The 19159-nt window shown below is 40.3% G+C and overlaps 2 protein-coding genes across 3 annotated transcripts in view; one reads left to right on the forward strand and one right to left on the reverse strand.

Moving 5' to 3' along the window:
* Positions 1-19159, reverse strand: part of wnt5b (wingless-type MMTV integration site family, member 5b) — a 56836-nt gene that overhangs the window by 15241 nt on the left and 22436 nt on the right. The window contains exon 1 of one of the 2 annotated variants that reach the window (XM_077709722.1): positions 2898-2917. The exons of the other annotated variant lie outside the window; for it this stretch is intronic. The gene's annotated coding sequence lies outside the window, so the exon portion shown is untranslated. Of the gene's footprint in view, positions 1-2897; positions 2918-19159 lie in introns of those variants that run through there. 2 annotated transcript variants of the gene reach the window in all.
* Positions 12027-13489, forward strand: fbxl14b (F-box and leucine-rich repeat protein 14b). The gene has a single exon (XM_077710081.1). It carries the CDS (start codon positions 12152-12154, stop codon positions 13352-13354), a length of 1203 nt encoding a protein of 400 aa, XP_077566207.1. The 5' UTR covers positions 12027-12151; the 3' UTR covers positions 13355-13489.

A 19159-nucleotide genomic window follows, 5' to 3' on the forward strand; every position in this document is an offset into this window, starting at 1 on the left:
CTGTATGTATATTATATAAAATAAAGCCAGTCAGAGTAAGAGGGGGGAGGAGAGATGCCAAGAACGGACTGGTCCCTGAAGGTTATGAGCAATAGCCATGCAACAGGGAGCAATGCTCTGTTAAAAAAAAAGCTTCAATGTGAATGAAAAAGCAGCTTCCACTCAGTTCACACTGCAGTTGTGCTGCAAAATGCTCCTAATAGTTGAATCCACTCAGTATCCGATCTCACCTTCAATGAACCATCTGGTCACCTAGTAAAGATCACCCCACAAGCGACAACTATAAAATGACTAATGAAGGAAGATCGGGTTGTAAAGGCAATGTTTTTTTTCTTTACGGGCCACGTCTTGACTTGGACTTGGGAACTAGTGACCCCTCCCTCTGAGGCGCACCAGGAGGTGAAAGGTCAGAGGGGGTTGTAAAGTGCTGACCCTGGATATGTTAGGGGATTTGGGGTGTTTTTGGAATCAAGTCGCAAAACATTGGAGACTTGCTAACCAATAGTATTGGTGTCCATACGCAGTAATGGCTAAACAAATTATTTATATGGTTTATCCCAGGGTTGGGTAAACTTTTGGGCCCGGGGGGGCACATTGACTTTAAAAATTTGACAGATACGCCGGGTCAGCATAAGATACGATACATATAAAAAAGTACATCCGTTAACAGTACATATAAAACATAAAGAGAAAAAAGGACTAAAGTATTAACATACACAACACACTCATCATTCAAGTAAAAAGTATAAAGTACAAAGTCAAGTAAAAAGGAATGTATTGGGAAATATTAAACTGTCATTTAAAAAGATAGAGGGGCTGTAAAACACAAAAACAAATAAGATTGGACAGAGCTACTGCCACTGGCTTCCGCGTGATGCCGCCATCTTGGGGGGGGGGGGGTGTGGACAACGTCGGCGGGCCAGATTAAAAAGCCTGACGGGCTGTATGTGGCCCGCGGGCCGTAGTTTGCCCATTCCTGTACAATATCCTTTCACCAGTAGATGATTAATGTATTCCATTTGTTGGTTATTTTCAGTTTTGCAGTAAGAAAACAACCATAACTGGATGAATTACTAACTTCCTTATGATATTGACCCTAATAATGTGCTTTTAATGGGCCATATGTGGCCCACGGGCCGTAGTTTGCCCATGGCTGCTCTAAGCTAACCTGTTTGGTAAAATATTAAAACATATATAATTTTTCTTCATTAGACTCTACTGTATGTATACTCTCATTCATGCTTATTGATTAATACATTTTCATGTATTTTTATGTTTAATTCTGAGTCTGGCTCGCAAATAATAATGTCAAGTCCAACCTCAAGTCCAAATGCAAAGGTGTATAACAATTGACATGGGTCTTTTTGTATTTGTTTGGGCTGGTGAGACAAGCGGGTGGTCTTGTTTTACATTTTCCCACCGTCAGGAATAAGACAGAGTGAAGCACAGCCCCCCACGTGTGGACTGGACAGGATTTGTGAGTGATAGACGGAATGGAAACATCACCCTCACTTCCAGACTTGGCTGAGAAAACTGGAGAGAAAAAAACCCAAAAGGTGTGCGAAATATCGCTTTGTAGCAAGTGAAAGAGAAACAGATGGCAGAAGAGAGAAAGAGACGTGCAATGAAGATGCCCAGAAAAGAAGGTGCGGAGAGAAGTGAAGAGCAAGATATATTTAGAGAGGGAGCGAGTATGAGCCTCTGAGCGAGAGGCATGAGTCATCCTCTGCCAGCTGACAGAAGGAAGGATGGATGGAGGAGAAGAGATGGATGGAGGGAGGAGGAGGAGGTGGAGGATGGAGGCATGTGTGATGAAGCCGACCAGTAGCGCGCGCACACACACCAAAAAAAAAAAAACACACACACACAAAGCCCGAGGCCACCTTTCTGTACGGGCGTTCAAAGATGCCAAATACGACAGAAAGACTTGAATTTTCCATTCAGCCATCCATCCATCAATTTTCTATAAAAGAAGCTGCAATTTATAGGTGTGCTCTTAAGGGGTGCACATTCCGCTGTGTATGCCTTTATATAGTGACCGGACGTTTGGTCGCCGGACGTTTGGTCGTCCGGACGTTTGGTCGTCCGGACGTTTGGTCGTCCGGACGTTTGGTCGTCCGGACGTTTGGTCGTCCGGACGTTTGGTCGTCCGGACGTTTGGTCGTCCGGACGTTTGGTCGTCCGGACGTTTGGTCGTCCGGACGTTTGGTCGTCCGGACGTTTGGTCGTCCGGACGTTTGGTCGTCCGGACGTTTGGTCGTCCGGACGTTTGGTCGTCCGGACGTTTGGTCGTCCGGACGTTTGGTCGTCCGGACGTTTGGTCGTCCGGACGTTTGGTCGCCCGGACGTTTGGTCGCCCGGACGTTTGGTCGCCCGGACGTTTGATCGCCGGGACGTTTGGTCGCCGGGACGTTTGGTCGCCCGGACGTTTGGTCGCCCGGACGTTTGGGTCGCCGGTCTTTTGGTCGCCGGTCTTTTGGGTCGCCGGTCTTTTGGTCGCCGGTCTTTTGGGTCGCCGGTCTTTTGGGTCGTCGGTCTTTTGGGTCGTCGGTCTTTTGGGTCGTCGGTCTTTTGTTCCCATTTGGTCACCGGTCAAATGTACTTAGATATTAAACAGTACTTAGATAATACACTCTCTCTCTCTTAGATATAAAACTAATGAAAATAATTTTGAGAGCTGGCTTCAACAGTAAACTCACCATTTGACCGTCGACCAAAAGACCGGCGACCAAACGTCCGAGCACCATAGTTTAAAATTCATTCTCCTAGTTAAAGTTTGATTTGATGACTACTTGGCTGTATTCATTTATGTTCGCTCTCTTTTTAAATTGTAGAATATTTTCCCTCATGAAAATACCACAAATGCATTAGTTTTGCATCTGCTGTATTTTACTCACCCCTCCACCAGGTAGCACTGTGTAATTTCACCAGTTTTCAGTGGTCGCCCACAAGGAATTTCTGGAGTGAATGATTGATTGCACTTAATGAAATGTGAAACAGTTGATTTAGACCGCAAAAGGTATGACAGCGAATATAACGGTAAATCCCTGCGAGTGGTGTCTGAGCTCAGCTCCTTGCCAGTAGTTGGCAGCGGCGCCGGCCCACTTTTGGCACCTCTGCCGGCATGAGCCAGACGGCAGGCCTCGTTTGGCACCTGACTGGCGCCCCGGGAGAGGACGACACTCCCTGAGCAGGAAGCCCCGGCAGGGGCACAGAGGCCCGGTGCCAGATTGCTTGATTTCCCCACGTCGCCCTAGAGCTCCGTGGGTCAAACTACACCGGGCCTCGCGAGCCCCTCTCCGGAGAAATTAATAACACACACCAACGCACACCATTTCCATCACTTCAAGAGGGAACCGTATTGGGTTCAATTCATTTCCCGTGGGATTACCTTAGAATAATACTGGAGCATAATTGACTGTATTTTCTCACATATAAGCCGTATTTATAACTCAAAAGCATGATGATTGAATCAAGGGTACGGCTTATATGTACACAAGACCTGCTATACCAGGGGTGGGCAAACTTTTGGGCTCGGGGGCGACATCGACTTTAAAAATTTAACAGATGGGCTGGGTCAGCACAAGATACGATACATATAAAAAAGTGCATCCGTTAATAGTACATATGAAACAATAACAGAAAAAAAGGACTAAAGTATTAACATACACATCACTCATCATTAAAGTAAAAAGTATTAAGTACAAACTAAAGTAAAAAGGAATGCATTAAGAAATATTAAAATGTAATTTAAAAGGGTTGTATAACACGAAAAACAAATAAAAGCGGACAGAGCTACTGCCATCTTGGGGAAAACAAACAAAAAAAAACATTTGGACAACGTTGGCGGGCTGGATTAAAAGACCTCGCGGGCCAAATGTGGCCCGCAAGCCGTAGGTTGCCCATATCTATGCTAATCAATAGGATGCATGCCTTCAGAAAAGTTTAATTAAAAACTGGAAGATTAAAACAACTCTAGACGTAGTGTCCAGCTTTTGGTTCACAGTTTAGCGAAGAGCCATAAGCACCCATCAAAGGAGCCACATGTGGCTCTTGAGCCATAGGTTCCCTACCCCTGTCCTAAAAGAAGAATTAATACACACAAGGGCTACAAAAGTCAGCAAAAGAAATCCTTCCGGAGGTGGAAATGGCTAAAAAACAGCTAATCATTCCCAAACAGAACAATGGCTCCATGAAAGGAAATCAACTTGAATAAAAGGAGCATCGCTTAAATTTGTCACTTTTATGTGATGGTCTAAATGGGAAAAAAAGATTAATTTGCACACTTCGGCTGCACCACGCAGTTTACTTTCCACTTGGTGGCCACTTTATTAGGCATACCTCACTCAAAGATAGTGAAGAAAAAAGCCACCTTGTATCACATTTTCCGGGATGGAAACTCGATATTTTGCAGCGTCTTCATGGCGCTCTGCACAAACACAGAGATAACTACACACCTACACGAACACACATACAGATATATGCAGTCTTTTCATGCCAACAGATGACAGAGTGCGTTGAAAAAATGCCAAAACGCTGACTACCGAGGGTGAGAGTGAGCGTGCAGCTGAAAAATCTCCCATGTCAGACTGCAGAGCTGGCAGAAACCAAAGGCATTGTTGAGGACACACACACACACACCTAGGAGGTCTGCATGTTGTCAAAGCATGTGTAGGAACACACACACATACACACACAAAGTCTGTGAGGCCACGTAGCAAGACGAGCTATCGGGAAGAGTGGAAGTGCGTGGAAAGACGTAAAGAAGAAGAGGGGATAAAGACAAGTGTGAATTCTTGATGGCTGCCTATGAAACCAATTGGTATTTGTTCTTCCTTACTTATAATGAATGTTCATATGGCCTCCCAGTCAAAATGAATTGGACATTCAGTGCATTGTACTAAAACGGTGATCGGACGTTTGGCGCTGGACGTTTGGTCACCGGTATTTTCGTCCCTTTTGGTCGTCGGTCAAATGGTGACAGAGAGTTTACTGTTGAAACCAGCTCTCAAAATTATATTCATGTGAGAGAGAGTTTAATATCCAAGTACTGTTTAATATCGAATAACTGTTTAATATCGAAGAACTGTTTAATATCGAAGAACTGTTTAATATCGAAATACTGTTGAAAACAGTAGATATTTAGATATTAAACTCTCTCTCGTGAATATAATTTTGAGAGCTGGTTTCAACAGTACTTCGATATTAAACAGTACTTAGATATTAAACAGTACTTAAATATTAAACAGTACTTAGATATTAAACAGTACTTAGATATTAAACAGTAATTAGATATTAAACAGTACTTAGATATTAAACTCTCTCTCTCTTAGATATGAAACTCTCTCTCTCTTAGATTTTAAACTCTCTCATGAATATAATTTTGAGAGCTGGTTTCAGTAAACGCTCTGTCACCATTTGACCGGTGACCAAAAAGGACCAAAAGACCGGGGATCAAATGTCTGGTTACATACTAAAACCAGGGTATTCTAAGCCAGTCTTCCCAGGTTTGAGTACATTTACAGGTTATTTGATCTTGCTATTTATTTATGGACATTCCTGGGAAACTTCCTGTTCACTCATCCAAAATCAGTGACATACATGCCAATTCCACCCCCCCCCCAAATATATCTGCAGAATGTAACTCAGAAATCTCCCAAAAAGAAGATTTCAATTAATGTAATGGAACCTCACAACCCCACCCTGCTGGCTCGGATGATAAAAAAAAAAAGCAAATTCTACCGGAGCAAGACAAAAAAAACAAAAAAAAACAAAAAAAAATAGAACAACATAAAACATTTGACACAAACACCAACATCCAACGCATGAACGTCACCATGGGCTTTGGCTTTCGCGTCACCCCCCCCCCCCCCCCCCCACCCCCCGCTGTAGTGCGTTTGCCAGGTAGATGTCGTGTTTCCGCGTTGACAAGTCGACACAGGCCTGGTCGCCTTGGCGACCGAGAAGCAGGCATACACGAAGGGACAATTATCGCAGACGACCCTAAGTCGTCAACACGTCGGACTGCACGTGTCGTGGGTACGTTGGCGCTCACGTGACGCCACTTGTCACATACGAACATGCTTGTGGACGAACATGCTTGTGGCGCTCCCCACAAGCATCATGTGACTGCTTCTCCCACTAAAAATACTCCTCTTCCTCCCTTCTCTGTTCATTTCCTGCTCTCTCCCGTGCCGTGTAAGTGCGAGTACAGGCCTAGCAGGCAAAACACACACACATACACACACACACACACACACACGCAACGGGTCATGCAGAGGCTCGGTGCTGGAAGCTCAAAACTGAGCCGGTGGATTTTTTTGTCCCGCCTCTTTCTGTGTTTGCACCTCCTCACTCTTTCTCACTATTACCACCACCAGGGTGTGTATTGATGTTTTCATATTTCTTTTATTGGTTCAATTGGTTGTGTGCCTTTTTATTTATTTATTTATTTTTCATTATTTATTATTCGCAAGCATTGAATCCACTGGTTTGGATATTATTGAGTGGAGTTTGCATGTTCTGGGTATGGCGTGGGTTTTTTTTTACGGGTTCTTTGTTTTTTTCCCACATGATATTTCTCCACGAGTGTCAGCCAAAAGTGATGTGGTGAGCCGGATTTGGTCCCCCGTGCCGCCACTTTTACACCAGCATGTTAGATACAAATACAGCAGTTCTCTGACTTTTGGTTGTCGGTCTTTTGGTCCCTTTTCACCAGTCAAAGGGTGACAGAGTTTACTGTTGATACAGCTCTCAAAATTATATTCATGAGAGAGAGTTTAATATCTAAGAGATACTTTTAATATCTATATATAAGTACTGTTTAATATCTAATTACTGTTTAATATCTAATTACTGTTTAATATCTAAGTACTGTTTAATATCTAAGTACTGTTTAATATCTAAGTACTGTTTAATATCTAAGTACTGTTTAATATCTAAGTCTTTCTAACACCATCCCCATTTGACTAACTATCACGGCGCATACACCACGCGGTGCTCGGACGTTTGGTCGCCGATCTTTTGGTGTCTTTTGGTCAAATGGTGACAGAGAGTTTACCAGCTCTCAAAATTATATTCACGAGAAGGAGTTTAATATTTAAGTACTGTTTAATATCCAAGTACTGTTTAATATCCAAGTACTGTTTAATATCCAAGTAATGTTTAATATCCAAGTACTGTTTAATTTCCAAGTACTGTTTAATATCCAAGTACTGTTTAATATCCAAGTACTGTTTAATATCCAAGTACTGTTTAATATCCAAGTACTGTTTAATATCCAAGTACTGTATAATACCCAAGTACTGTTTAATATCCAAGTACTGTTTAATATCTAAGTACTGTTCAATATCTAAGTACTGTTTAATATCTAAATACTGTTGGAACCAGCTCTCAAAATTATATTCATGAGAGTTTGATATCTAAATATCTACTGTTTTCAACAGTACTTAGATATTAAACGGTACTTAGATATTAAACAGTACTTAAATATTAAAAAACACTTAGATATTAAACAGTACTTAGATATTAAACAGTACTTATTGTCAGGTTTAGAACCATATACATTCAATAATTCGGATCAGAGGTAGCACACGCAGAGTCGGCTTGATGAGGTTTTCAAAGACTTCAGCTGAGGGAGGGGTCGGGAGGAGCCAGCGCTTGGAGATGAGTCCATCTCCTTGCCTGACCAGTTCCAATCCCTACCTGCCTCCAACAGAGTAGCCCCTTTTATTAACAAAGGGTCATGTGACCTAGGTACAAACTTAAGGCGGGACGAAGTGACACAAAGAAATGGGCGTGTCTTAGTAAATGACATGCCCCTAACTCATAGGTGTTATGAAGGAAACGTACCACTAGTCTCTGAAAAATTCTATCCTAGTGAATAAACACCATAAAAGTATAAAGAATACATTCTATACTTCACACTTATATATTAAACAGTACATAGATATTAAACAGTACTTAGATATTAAACAGTACTTGGATATTAAACTGTCTCTCTTGGATGTTAAACTGTCTCTCTTGGATATTAGACTGCCTCTCTTGGATATTAAACTCTCATGAATATTATTTTGAGAGCTGGTTTTAACAGTAAACTCTCTGTCACCATTTGAAAGGTGACCAAAAGACCGGCGACCAAAAGACCGGCGACCAAACGTCCAGTCACGAAAAAAAAGCACATTACACAATTGGACGTTTTTGAATGAAACGAAATGGTGGTTGGATTTGTCATGTTGTATAACATGAGAATAAAATAGCAAACCAGATTCCAAATGAAAGGCGTTCATCATTTTAATTTGCAAACGAGCCAGATTTTCAGGTCCAAAGCGAGCTTCCCAGCTATCTTATTTTTTTCCCATCCCTCCTTTGAGACTCACAAATATCCCATTTGAGTACACGCTCGCCGCACCGGAAATGATCAGTCGCGGCATCTAATTGGAGCGAGCCCAAGGGTGAAGCTAATCCCATCCTAGTTTACGACTACGCCGCCAAACCCGCTTGGTAAAGCCCAAGAAAACTCCAGCCGCTTTTCCAAATCGTCTGTCCGTCTGTCAAAGCGTTAGCATTCACGTCACGGCCGCGTGCTTTGAAAACACACGACACGCAAACAGTGAATGGCATACGCGGGCGGACACGGACGGCCTCATTTTGCCCTTGACGGCGCACATGGGAGAAAAGGTCGAAGTTCAATAACATTACCGAGCTGAAACACACACCCCACCACAGAAATGGGCAAACTACGGCCCGCGGACCACATACGGTCCCGTTGGGATTTTTAATCCGGCCCGCTGACGTTGTACAAAAAATTTTTTCTTTTTTTTTTTGCCCCAAAATGGCGCCATCACGTGGAAGCCAGTGGCAGTAGCTCTTTCCACTCTTATTGGTTTTTCGTGTTTTACAGCCCTTCTATCTTTTTTAAATTGCATTTTAATATTTCTTAATAAATTCCTTTTTACTTTACTTTGTACTTTATACTTTTTACTTGAATGATGAGTGAGGAGTATGTTAATACTTGAGCCCGTTTTTTCTGTTTATGTTTCATATGTACGGTTAACGGATGCACTTTTTTTATATGTATCATATCTTGTGCTGACGCGGCCCATCTGTCACATTTTTCACCTCAATATATAGTGTTCCCTCGCTTATCGCGGTTAATGGGGACCGGGACCACCCGCGATAAGTGCATTTCCGCTAAGTATGGATTCCCCTTCAAAAATGCTTAATTTGAATTTAATTCCATTTCTTTTTTTATTATTATTTTTTTGCTCCCCCTGTATACAGTACACCATATAGAATACGGGTAGAGAGACTGAAATTCATGTTATAACAAACTGTAAAATATGTTGTTTCAATGTAATATTTGTATTTTTTATTTTTTTTTCCCTCTAAAAAAATCAGCGAAGCTTTGAGTCCGCGCTAGCTGAACCGCGAAGTAGCGGGGGAACACTGTATATGTATATTTATACACTTTTTGCACCTTTTTAATCCTCACCTGATCCCTTTTCTTTATTTCATTCTACTTGTAGGTTTCCCATCAGCTCTTCCTCCCCCTCACCCGCTCTCCTCAAGCACTCGGCCACACTTCACTGGCTTCGGCAAACGGCTCCCCTGTCATATTATCTCTCACGTTCACACACACACACGTACACACACATACACACACACATACACACACTCACACACACAGTGTGGCAGATGCAGGCGTCCGGGACAGACATATGTTCCTTTGAATGAACAGGCCATGCACATGCAAACGTATGGAGATAACGCGCCAGTGCAAGGTTACGTTAGTGGGTGAGAGAGGCCCGTCGCAAGGGAAAAAAAGTTGGAAGCAGCAGCTCCAAAACATTGACAGAAAAACTTTTTTTTTCTGAATTCATGATCCATGTCATAACATAAGCAAAGCCAGATGCGAGATGACATTCAGCTTCAAAGTGATTATATTGGATCTTAATAAAAGACACTTTTTTTTTTACTCTTTGGAGATTAATTTATAGTCTTAGTCTCAGACTGAAGTCACTACTTAAGGACACAGCCGCACTTCTTAGGGCAGGGGTGGGCAAACTATTGGGCCCGGGCGCCATATTGACTTTAAAATTTTGACAGATGGGCCAGGTCAGCACAAGATACAATACATATAAAAAAGTGCATCCGTTAACAGTACATATGAAATATAAACATAAAAAAGGGGACTAATGTATTAACATACTCATCACTCATCATTCAAGTAAAAAGTACAAAGTAAAGTAAAAAGGAATGTATTAAGAAATATTAAAATGTAATTTAGAAAAAGAAGGGCTGAAAAACACGAAAAACAAATAAGAGTGGACAGAGCTACTGCCACTGGCTTTCGCGTGACGGCGCCATTTTGGGGAAATTTTTAAAAAAAAAAACATTATTTGGACAAAGTCAGCAGGCCGGATTAAAAGGCCGTATGTGGCTCAGGGGCCGTAGTTTGCCCAAGTATGTTTTACCGGGAATTTATTTTACGCCATAACAGACTTTCTTGGGAGGAGTAACATGGTTTAATTCATAAAAGGTAGAAGCATGCAATGTGCAATATAATTTAATATAAAATCTGGAAATGACACTGTTGTAGCGCTATTATAAAAGTGAATATTAGTCTTAAAATAAAATACAAAGGCAGAGGTATTATCATAAAATCAACTCAATTGCATTTATGCAAAAAGATCATTAAAAATATATAAATAAATATTTTTTAAAAATCTGATTAAAGCCAAATGAGCTGTTTCATAAAATGCAATTCATTTGTTTATTTTTCTAATCCGGCAATTTTATTTTTTGATATAATAAACTCTTTCATTCTGATAACAGCCAGAAAAAGTAAAGTTTTTAAATAAAGAACAGGATTTACTGTATTTAATCTGAAACCTTAATGAAAAACAATAGTATATAGCATTTTTTTTCTTTTTCTTGTCTGTCTACATTAGTTACGCCACCGTTTTTGTTCAACAATCAATGACAATGAATGATGTGTGTACCCTTTCAATAGAACTGTACTGTCATGCGCTCACTTTGCAGGGGGATTTCCCCTCACTGCAGCAAAAGGAAAGACACAAAAGGGTGTCAGCCAAGTAAGAAAAGTGAATAGACTTCTCCAGTTGACTTTGCTGTTTCCTGTGTGGTCCGCTTAAAGGGTTAAAGCCCAGAGTGAACTGAATTGTAAGAAGTTGGTTTCCAAGGGAAACTGTTCGCACCGTTCCAGCTGAGGCGGGATATACCAACTGCTCAACATGGGGAGGGGTGATTCATCTCGGAAAATGAAGCCAGTGACGCGTCATTTCGTTATTAACGAGTAATATAGCCTATTATTACACAGGAACGCCTAAATCTATCGTACGTTGTTGTTGAAAGGGTGAATATTGGGGTTTTGTTAAAAAACGTCTGAATTGATATCGACATGATTCCCCCCCTCGGGATTGTGCATAATGCTGGCGTCCCTGGCAAGTCGGTTTGAAAAGAGCAGACAAAGGCGGCTGGGAGTGCAGGACGCCCCTCGCCTTCCACGCTCAATCCCACCACTCTGGAGCTTGTGTTGTGCCGGCCATGGAACAAGTCCTTGGAGTCTTTCATTTTGTCCTGACTGTTTTTTTCCGCTTCTAAAGATGCACGACCGTCTGGATCCGCGAGTGGACGCCTTTTTGCGGCGAGAAGACATTGAGGGACGCGTCGTGTGAGGGAGGGAGAGAGCGAGAGGAGTGGAGAGCTTGACGCTGTTTCCTCCTCTCTTCCTCCTCCTTCTTCTTCTTCTTCTCCTCCTTCTTCTTCTTCTTCTTCTTGCTTTTGCTCCCTTTTCCTCCTCTTTTTTTGGTGGAGGTTGGATTAAGCGCTTTTACGGGTTCTTTTTGCCTTCTTTTCAAATGTGACTGCGCCAGCACGCCGGTTCAAGAGTTGGATCGATTGCGCGCACTTGGAGCGCCAGGAAAGAAAAGTCGGTTGGGCTTTTTTGAGGGGTGAGCGAGGGAGGGTGGGAGGGAGGGAGGGTGTTACGGGGGGAGTTTTTTTTTTAACAGAGGCGAGGCGGAGGTCAGCCGGGACTGTTGCTACTTTTCCCCCCTGTTTTTTGTTGCTTTTCTTGGAGGTGGGTGTGTGGAGTATTAATTCTTATATGCCTGGGTTTTGAAAAACAATGGAGACGCACGTTTCGTGCCTCTTCCCGGAAATTTTGGCCATGATTTTCAGTTATCTGGACGTGAGGGACAAAGGCAGGGTAGCCCAAGTGTGCGCGGCTTGGAGAGACGCGTCCTATCACAAGTCAGTGTGGAGGGGGGTGGAGGCTAAACTGCACCTAAGGCGGGCCAACCCTTCACTCTTCCCCAGCCTCCAGGCCAGGGGCATCCGGAGGGTCCAGATTTTATCCCTACGACGTAGTTTGAGTTACGTGATCCAAGGGATGCCCAATATCGAATCCCTCAACCTGTCAGGCTGTTACAACCTAACCGACAATGGTTTGGGCCACGCTTTCGTGCAGGACATCCCTTCACTTCGAGTTCTCAACCTGAGCTTGTGCAAGCAGATCACCGACTCCAGTTTAAGCCGGATTGCCCAGCACCTGAAGAACTTGGAGGTGCTGGAGCTTGGTGGCTGCAGTAACATCACCAACACTGGCTTGCTCTTAGTTGCCTGGGGCTTGCAGAGACTCAAAAGCCTCAACCTACGTTCCTGCCGCCACGTCTCGGACGTGGGTATCGGGCACTTAGCCGGCATGACCCGCAACGCCGCCCAGGGTTGTCTAAGCCTTGAGCATCTGACTCTGCAGGACTGCCAGAAGCTGAGCGACCTATCCCTCAAGCACATCTCTAAGGGACTCTTCAAGCTACGGGTACTCAACCTCAGCTTCTGCGGAGGTATCTCCGACGCTGGGATGATCCACCTTTCGCACATGACCTCCCTGTGGAGCTTGAATTTACGTTCCTGCGACAATATCAGCGATACAGGCGCCATGCACCTGGCTATGGGTACCCTACGCCTGTCAGGGTTGGACGTGTCTTTCTGCGACAAGATCGGAGACCAAACGTTGGCCTATATCGCGCAGGGGCTCTACCGGCTCAAGTCGTTATCGCTCTGCTCCTGTCACATCTCGGACGACGGCATCAATCGTATGGTACGACAGATGCACGAGTTGAGGACGCTGAATATCGGACAGTGTGTACGGATCACCGACAAAGGCCTGGAGCTCATCGCTGACCATTTGACCCAATTGGCCGGCATCGACCTGTACGGATGTACTAAGATCACCAAGAGGGGGCTGGAAAGGATCACACAGCTGCCTTGCCTTAAAGTTCTTAACTTGGGACTCTGGCAAATGACCGAGAGCGAGAAAGTTAGATGATTTCCGCTTTCTCTGGGAAGAAGCCGCTTAAAAAAAAAAAAAAAAACTGATCTCATATTGAGTTTTCATGTCCTACATGCAATTTCTTAACGTTGGCGCCAAACTTTTCCTTTGCCAAGGCTTCAAAAAAACAAACAAACAACAAAACATTGGGCTACCTCTATGTACGCTCTTTTTTTTCTTGAAAAGAAAGAAGGAAGAGCGGCAAATGGGGAGAAAATGTGCCTAGAGGGACCGTGTGTGGCCCCCCTCCCCCATTAAACTCCCTCTATTCTTTTCTCCAAGAACCTACCCCCCCCCCCCCCCAACTATTTGGAAACTGGAGAAACCATTTGCAATCTTCTGATCATCTTAAACTGGCGCTTTATGCAAAGTTGAAACACAAATTGCACAAGTGTAATTTGTCCTTTTCCAATCAAAACGCGCTTCGAAAAAGTAGGGAAACTTCAGGTATCTCAATCCAAAGGTGGAAAGGAGCGCAAATGGGGGGTAACCGTAGTGAATGTTGCTTCAAATTGAAGTGATTTTTATTTGTTTTTTTGGTTGGTATTTTTCACCCTTCTTTTAAATCAATTGAAATGAATAGGGATTCTGTCTTTTTTTTGGGGAAGAAGATAGACCTGCTCCCTCCCCAGATTAAAAAAATAATAATTAAATACGCTTGGAATAAGTAGCAATCGATTCAATTCCCAAGCTGGCGCATGCCGTGGTGTCTTTTTGGGGGCCCACGTGTGCGCCTTCACTTCCATGTGATGCAATGACCTGCTTGATAAACGGATATTATGTGTGTCCTGCTGAAAATGGCTGAAGAAGAAGAAGAAAAAAGATGTGTATATTGTTTGTAAAGCTGAATTAACAACATGCAGAATTCCAAACTTAAAATGTTTTATATTCTTACGAGCAAAAAACAATTAAAGATATTTATATAATAAAGCCAAAGTGCCTTTTGTGTTGATTTTATTTATTACACATTTTGATTGGATTGGATAACTTGATTTTAGCTCGTATTCGGTAAATTTTGTTGTCACAGTAGCAAGAGGGTGAGAATACAGACACAGAAAAAGACATTTTAGACATAAATTGATAGGTAATAAGTTAATAAATAAATTCATGAATAAATATGTTAATAAATAACCGTGTTGCTGATATATATATATATATATATATATATATATATATATATATATATATATATATATATATATATATATATATATATATATATATATATATATATATATATATATATATAGAGAGAGAGAGAGAGAGAGAGAGAGAGAGAGAGAGAGAGAGAGAGAGAGAGAGAGAGATATAGATATATATATATATATATATATATATATATATATATGTATGTATGTATGTATGTATGTGTATATATATATATATATATATATATATATATATATATATATATATATATATATATATATATATATATATATATATATATATATATATATATATATATATATATATATATATATATATATATATATATATATATATATATATATATATATATATATATATATATATATATATATATATATATATATATATATGTATATATATGCATGTGTATATATATATATGTATATATATGCATGTGTATATATATATATGCATGTATATATATATATATATATATATATATATATATATATATATATATATATATATATATATATATATATATATATATATATATATATATATATATATATATATATATATATATATATATATATATATATATATATATATATATATATATATATATATATATATATATATATATATATATATATATATATATACATACATACACACATATACACACATACACACACATATACACATACACACACATATACACACATACACACACATATACACATACACACACATATACACATTATATATATATACACACACATGTTTGTGTATTTATATTTGCCAGAATTAGCATATTTTGCCATCCTATGAAAAAGCGAGACCCTCCCAACCCCATCAGCATCATCCTCGCTCACTCGCCTTTCATTCTGAGGAGAGGAAAAATCTGTTGTGTTGTTTTATTATTTATGAGCGCACTCAAAATGGATGCCTTGATTCGGCCACATCGCCTTTGTAATTAAGCAACCAAAGCCAGACTCCAGAGCAAGCTAGCAACTCCGTGATTATCCAACGCTCATTTTTTTCCCATCAATTACTTTTCTATCATTTGTAAGGGAGTTTTTTCCCCCCTTCTCCTTTGTGATTTTTTAGACGGGAGATTTTAAGATTGCGACGCCATGCACACACACAGAGGGGTCACTTGCCATTGTGCTTTGGGAAGTTAGAAAGGCAGCTTCGACCCAAGGGGAGGGGGGCGGTCGCCTCGCTCCTCTTTTCCCTCTTGTTCAGTCACGCATACCACAACTTGGGCCAGCCGGGAGACACCCCCCACTCGCCTTTCACCCCCCACACACACTTCTTTTTAACATTCCACACCATCATTCAAAGCATTTAGACCAGGGGTGGGCAAACTTTTCGGCCCGGGGGCCACATTGACTTTAAAAAAAATTCAGATGGGCCAGTTCACCACAAGATATGATACATATAAAAAAAGTGCATCTGTTAACAGTACATATGAAACATAAACAGAAAAATAGGACTAAAGTATTAATATACTCATCACTCATCATTCAAGTAAAAAGTATAAAGTACAAAGTAAAGTAAACAAGGAATGTATTAAGAAGAATTAAAATGGGATCGGAGCTTAGACCACTCGGCAATCCTGACGTAGCAACACCAATATCACATGCATTAACTAATACTGATTTTATTATCTAATTTATGATGTGAAAATTTTCTTTGCCATATGAATCATAATGAACCGCCCGCCTACCGGCCATTTTGAGTCATTGAACGATATTAGTACTTCTTAAAAATCCTGTCAGGATTGGGATTTGAACCCACACCTCCACTTGGAGATCGATATATCCATTCAATTACAATAGGGTGGAAGAGATCAAACCTTGAATCTGGCGCAGGGGTGGGCAAACTTTTGGGCACGGGGACCACATTGACTTTGAAAATTTGACAGATGGGGCGGGTCAGCCATCACAAGGTACGATACATATAAAAAAGTGCATCCGTTAACAGTAGATATGAAACATAAACAGAAAAAAAGGACTAAAGTATTGACATGCTCATCACTCATCATTAAAGTAAAATGTATAAAGTAATAGGTAAGTAAAAAGAAATGTACTATTAAGAAATATTAAAATGCCATTTAAAAAATGTTAGAGGGGCTGTAAAACACGAAAAACAAAGAGTGGACGGAGCTACTGCCACTGGCTTCCGAGTGATGGCGCCATCTTGGGGAAAAAAATATTTGGACAACATCGGCGGGCCGGATTAAAAAGCCTAACGGGCTGTATATGGCCCGTGGGCCGTAGTTTGCCCATGGCTAATCTAACGCAATGTTTCCCAACAAAGTTATCCACCAAAACGTCATATATTGTAATCTTCCCAGAGAAAAGTCCAAATATTACAAGACGAAAGTTGTAATAGTCTATTGTAACACGACAAGGTTAAAATTGTAATATTGCGAAAGATATTTCAGAACATACTGACACTAAAGTCACCTTGTTGCCTTTTTTAATTTTAACAAACAAGAACCGAAAGTTGTTTAATGTCAAGAGTTCCAAATTTTGGCTAATTAACAAGTCTGTTTAAACTCATAACTACTTTTTGTGTCATATTAGTAAATATCACTGATATTAGGAAATACAAGCAATATTAGGAAATACAGGTAATATTAGGAAATAAGTAATTAGGAAATACAAGTATTATTAGGAAATACAAGTAATATTAGGAAATATAAGTACTATTAGGAAATACAAGTACTATTAGGAAATACAAGTAATATTAGGAAATACAAGTAATATTAGGAAATACAAGTAATATTAGGAAATACAAGTAATATTAGGAAATACAAGTAATATTAGGAAATACAAGTAATTAGGAAATATAAGTAATTAGGAAATAAGTAATATTAGGAAATATAAGTAATATTAGGAAATATAAGTAATATTAGGACATATCAGTAATATTAGGAAATATCAGTAATATTAGGAAATATAAGTAATATTAGGAAATATAAGTAATATTAGGAAATATCAGTAATATTAGGAAATATAAGTAATATTAGGAGAAAAAAGGCATAAAAATATGAGATTGAAATCGTTATTATATTAAGTAAATGTGAAATTGGGTCGTTTCAGTCTTTTGGGTCAGTCCGGATTTCAATCTGGCCGCCATCCCTTTTGCCGCCGTCCCTTTTGCCGCCATCGATCGCAGCCGCGCGGCAGACGGCGGAACGTGTAACTCTGCTGGCTAATAACGGCAATGACAGCTTTAACGCAGCCTCCTTTTTTACGGCGCCTCGTCAACTATTATGTTTGATTACAAGTGTAAATAAAAGAGGCGACGGCCGGGTGGTCGGCCGCCGAGCGCCAAGTCGCCGTTCGCCGCGACGGCCCCCGCTGAATAAATCACGTAAACAACCTATTTTAATATGCGTTGCTGTAAAAGTAAACTGTGCGATGCAATGTCTCGCTAGATACCAATAGAAGAACATTTTTTTACCTATTTTTTTCTTCTTTAGGTATTCTTGTTTTGGCCTCGATAACAAGATAAGCTAATTACCTTGGGGCCATCGCCTCATATTTCACAGAATGAGTATCTCGCAAACCTTCCCCCTTAAAAGGTCACGCTATCTCCTAAAAGAGGAGATAAGCTGAGGTGGGAAGTGACGTAAACAACCGAGTCAGAGCAACATGCGCTATTTTAAAGCAACTGGCCAATGCAAAGGGAAAGCAATTTCTTTGGAATTAAGTGGATAAACAATAACTTTACAGACGCTCCCCTACTTACGAACGAGTTAGATTCCGAGCACTTGTTCATAAATTGAAACTGTTCATAAGTTTAAATTGTTCGTAAGTTGAAAGTGTTCATAAGTTGAAATTGTTCATAAGTTGAAATTGTTCATAAGTTGTAATTGTTCAAAAGTTGTAATTGTTCAAAAGTTGTAATTGTTCAAAAGTTGAAATTGTTTAAAAGTTGAAATTGTTCATAAGTTGAAATTGTTCATAAGTTGAAATTGTTCAAATTGAAGTTGATTCAATGCTATAATTTGTATTATAATTTATGTTTAAGACCTATATAAGTATATTGAAGGTTTATACAAGTGCATTTGTATGTTTAAGGCTTGTATAAGTAACCAACATTGGTTTGTACTGAAAAAAAACATTGAATATCATGGAGAGGATTCATAAACTACTGTATACATACATTAGATTTACGAGAAACGGGCCGAAAGAAGCTCTCTAATGACGATTGCAGTTTTCTTCTTTTTTTTCATCATAAATGATGCAGTAGCACTGTATTGCATCATTGAATTGTTTTGCAACTTTCAATATTTGGGTCCTTCTTTCTGTTCATAAATGTTACTGACGGTCGAACGATTCAAGTTGTATTCCCGTGCAACGCTCACCACTTTCTCATGCGCACCAAGCTTTTTTATTATTGCCACTTGAGTTTGAAATGAAATGCCTTGCCTCTTCCTTGCACCTCCCTCACTTTTCAGCCTTTCGATTTTCACCAACCATATTGAATAATGGATGCACCAGATATTTAATGATAGAAATTAAAAAGGTCACGCACTTCCGCACTGTAACAAACTGGGCAGAGGAAGGTGGATGCTGGGTGAGCAGAGTTCTCACAGCGCCAGGCGTCGGTATTAGCGGCAGAAAGAAG

This window comes from Stigmatopora nigra, chromosome 23, assembly GCF_051989575.1.
Source record: "Stigmatopora nigra isolate UIUO_SnigA chromosome 23, RoL_Snig_1.1, whole genome shotgun sequence".
NCBI lineage: Eukaryota > Metazoa > Chordata > Actinopteri > Syngnathiformes > Syngnathidae > Stigmatopora > Stigmatopora nigra.

What these genes read in the sequence shown, in the direction of transcription:
- fbxl14b (XM_077710081.1), top strand. Translation starts at nt 12,152, where the DNA reads ATGGAGACGCACGTTTCGTGCCTCTTCCCGGAAATTTTGGCCATGATT.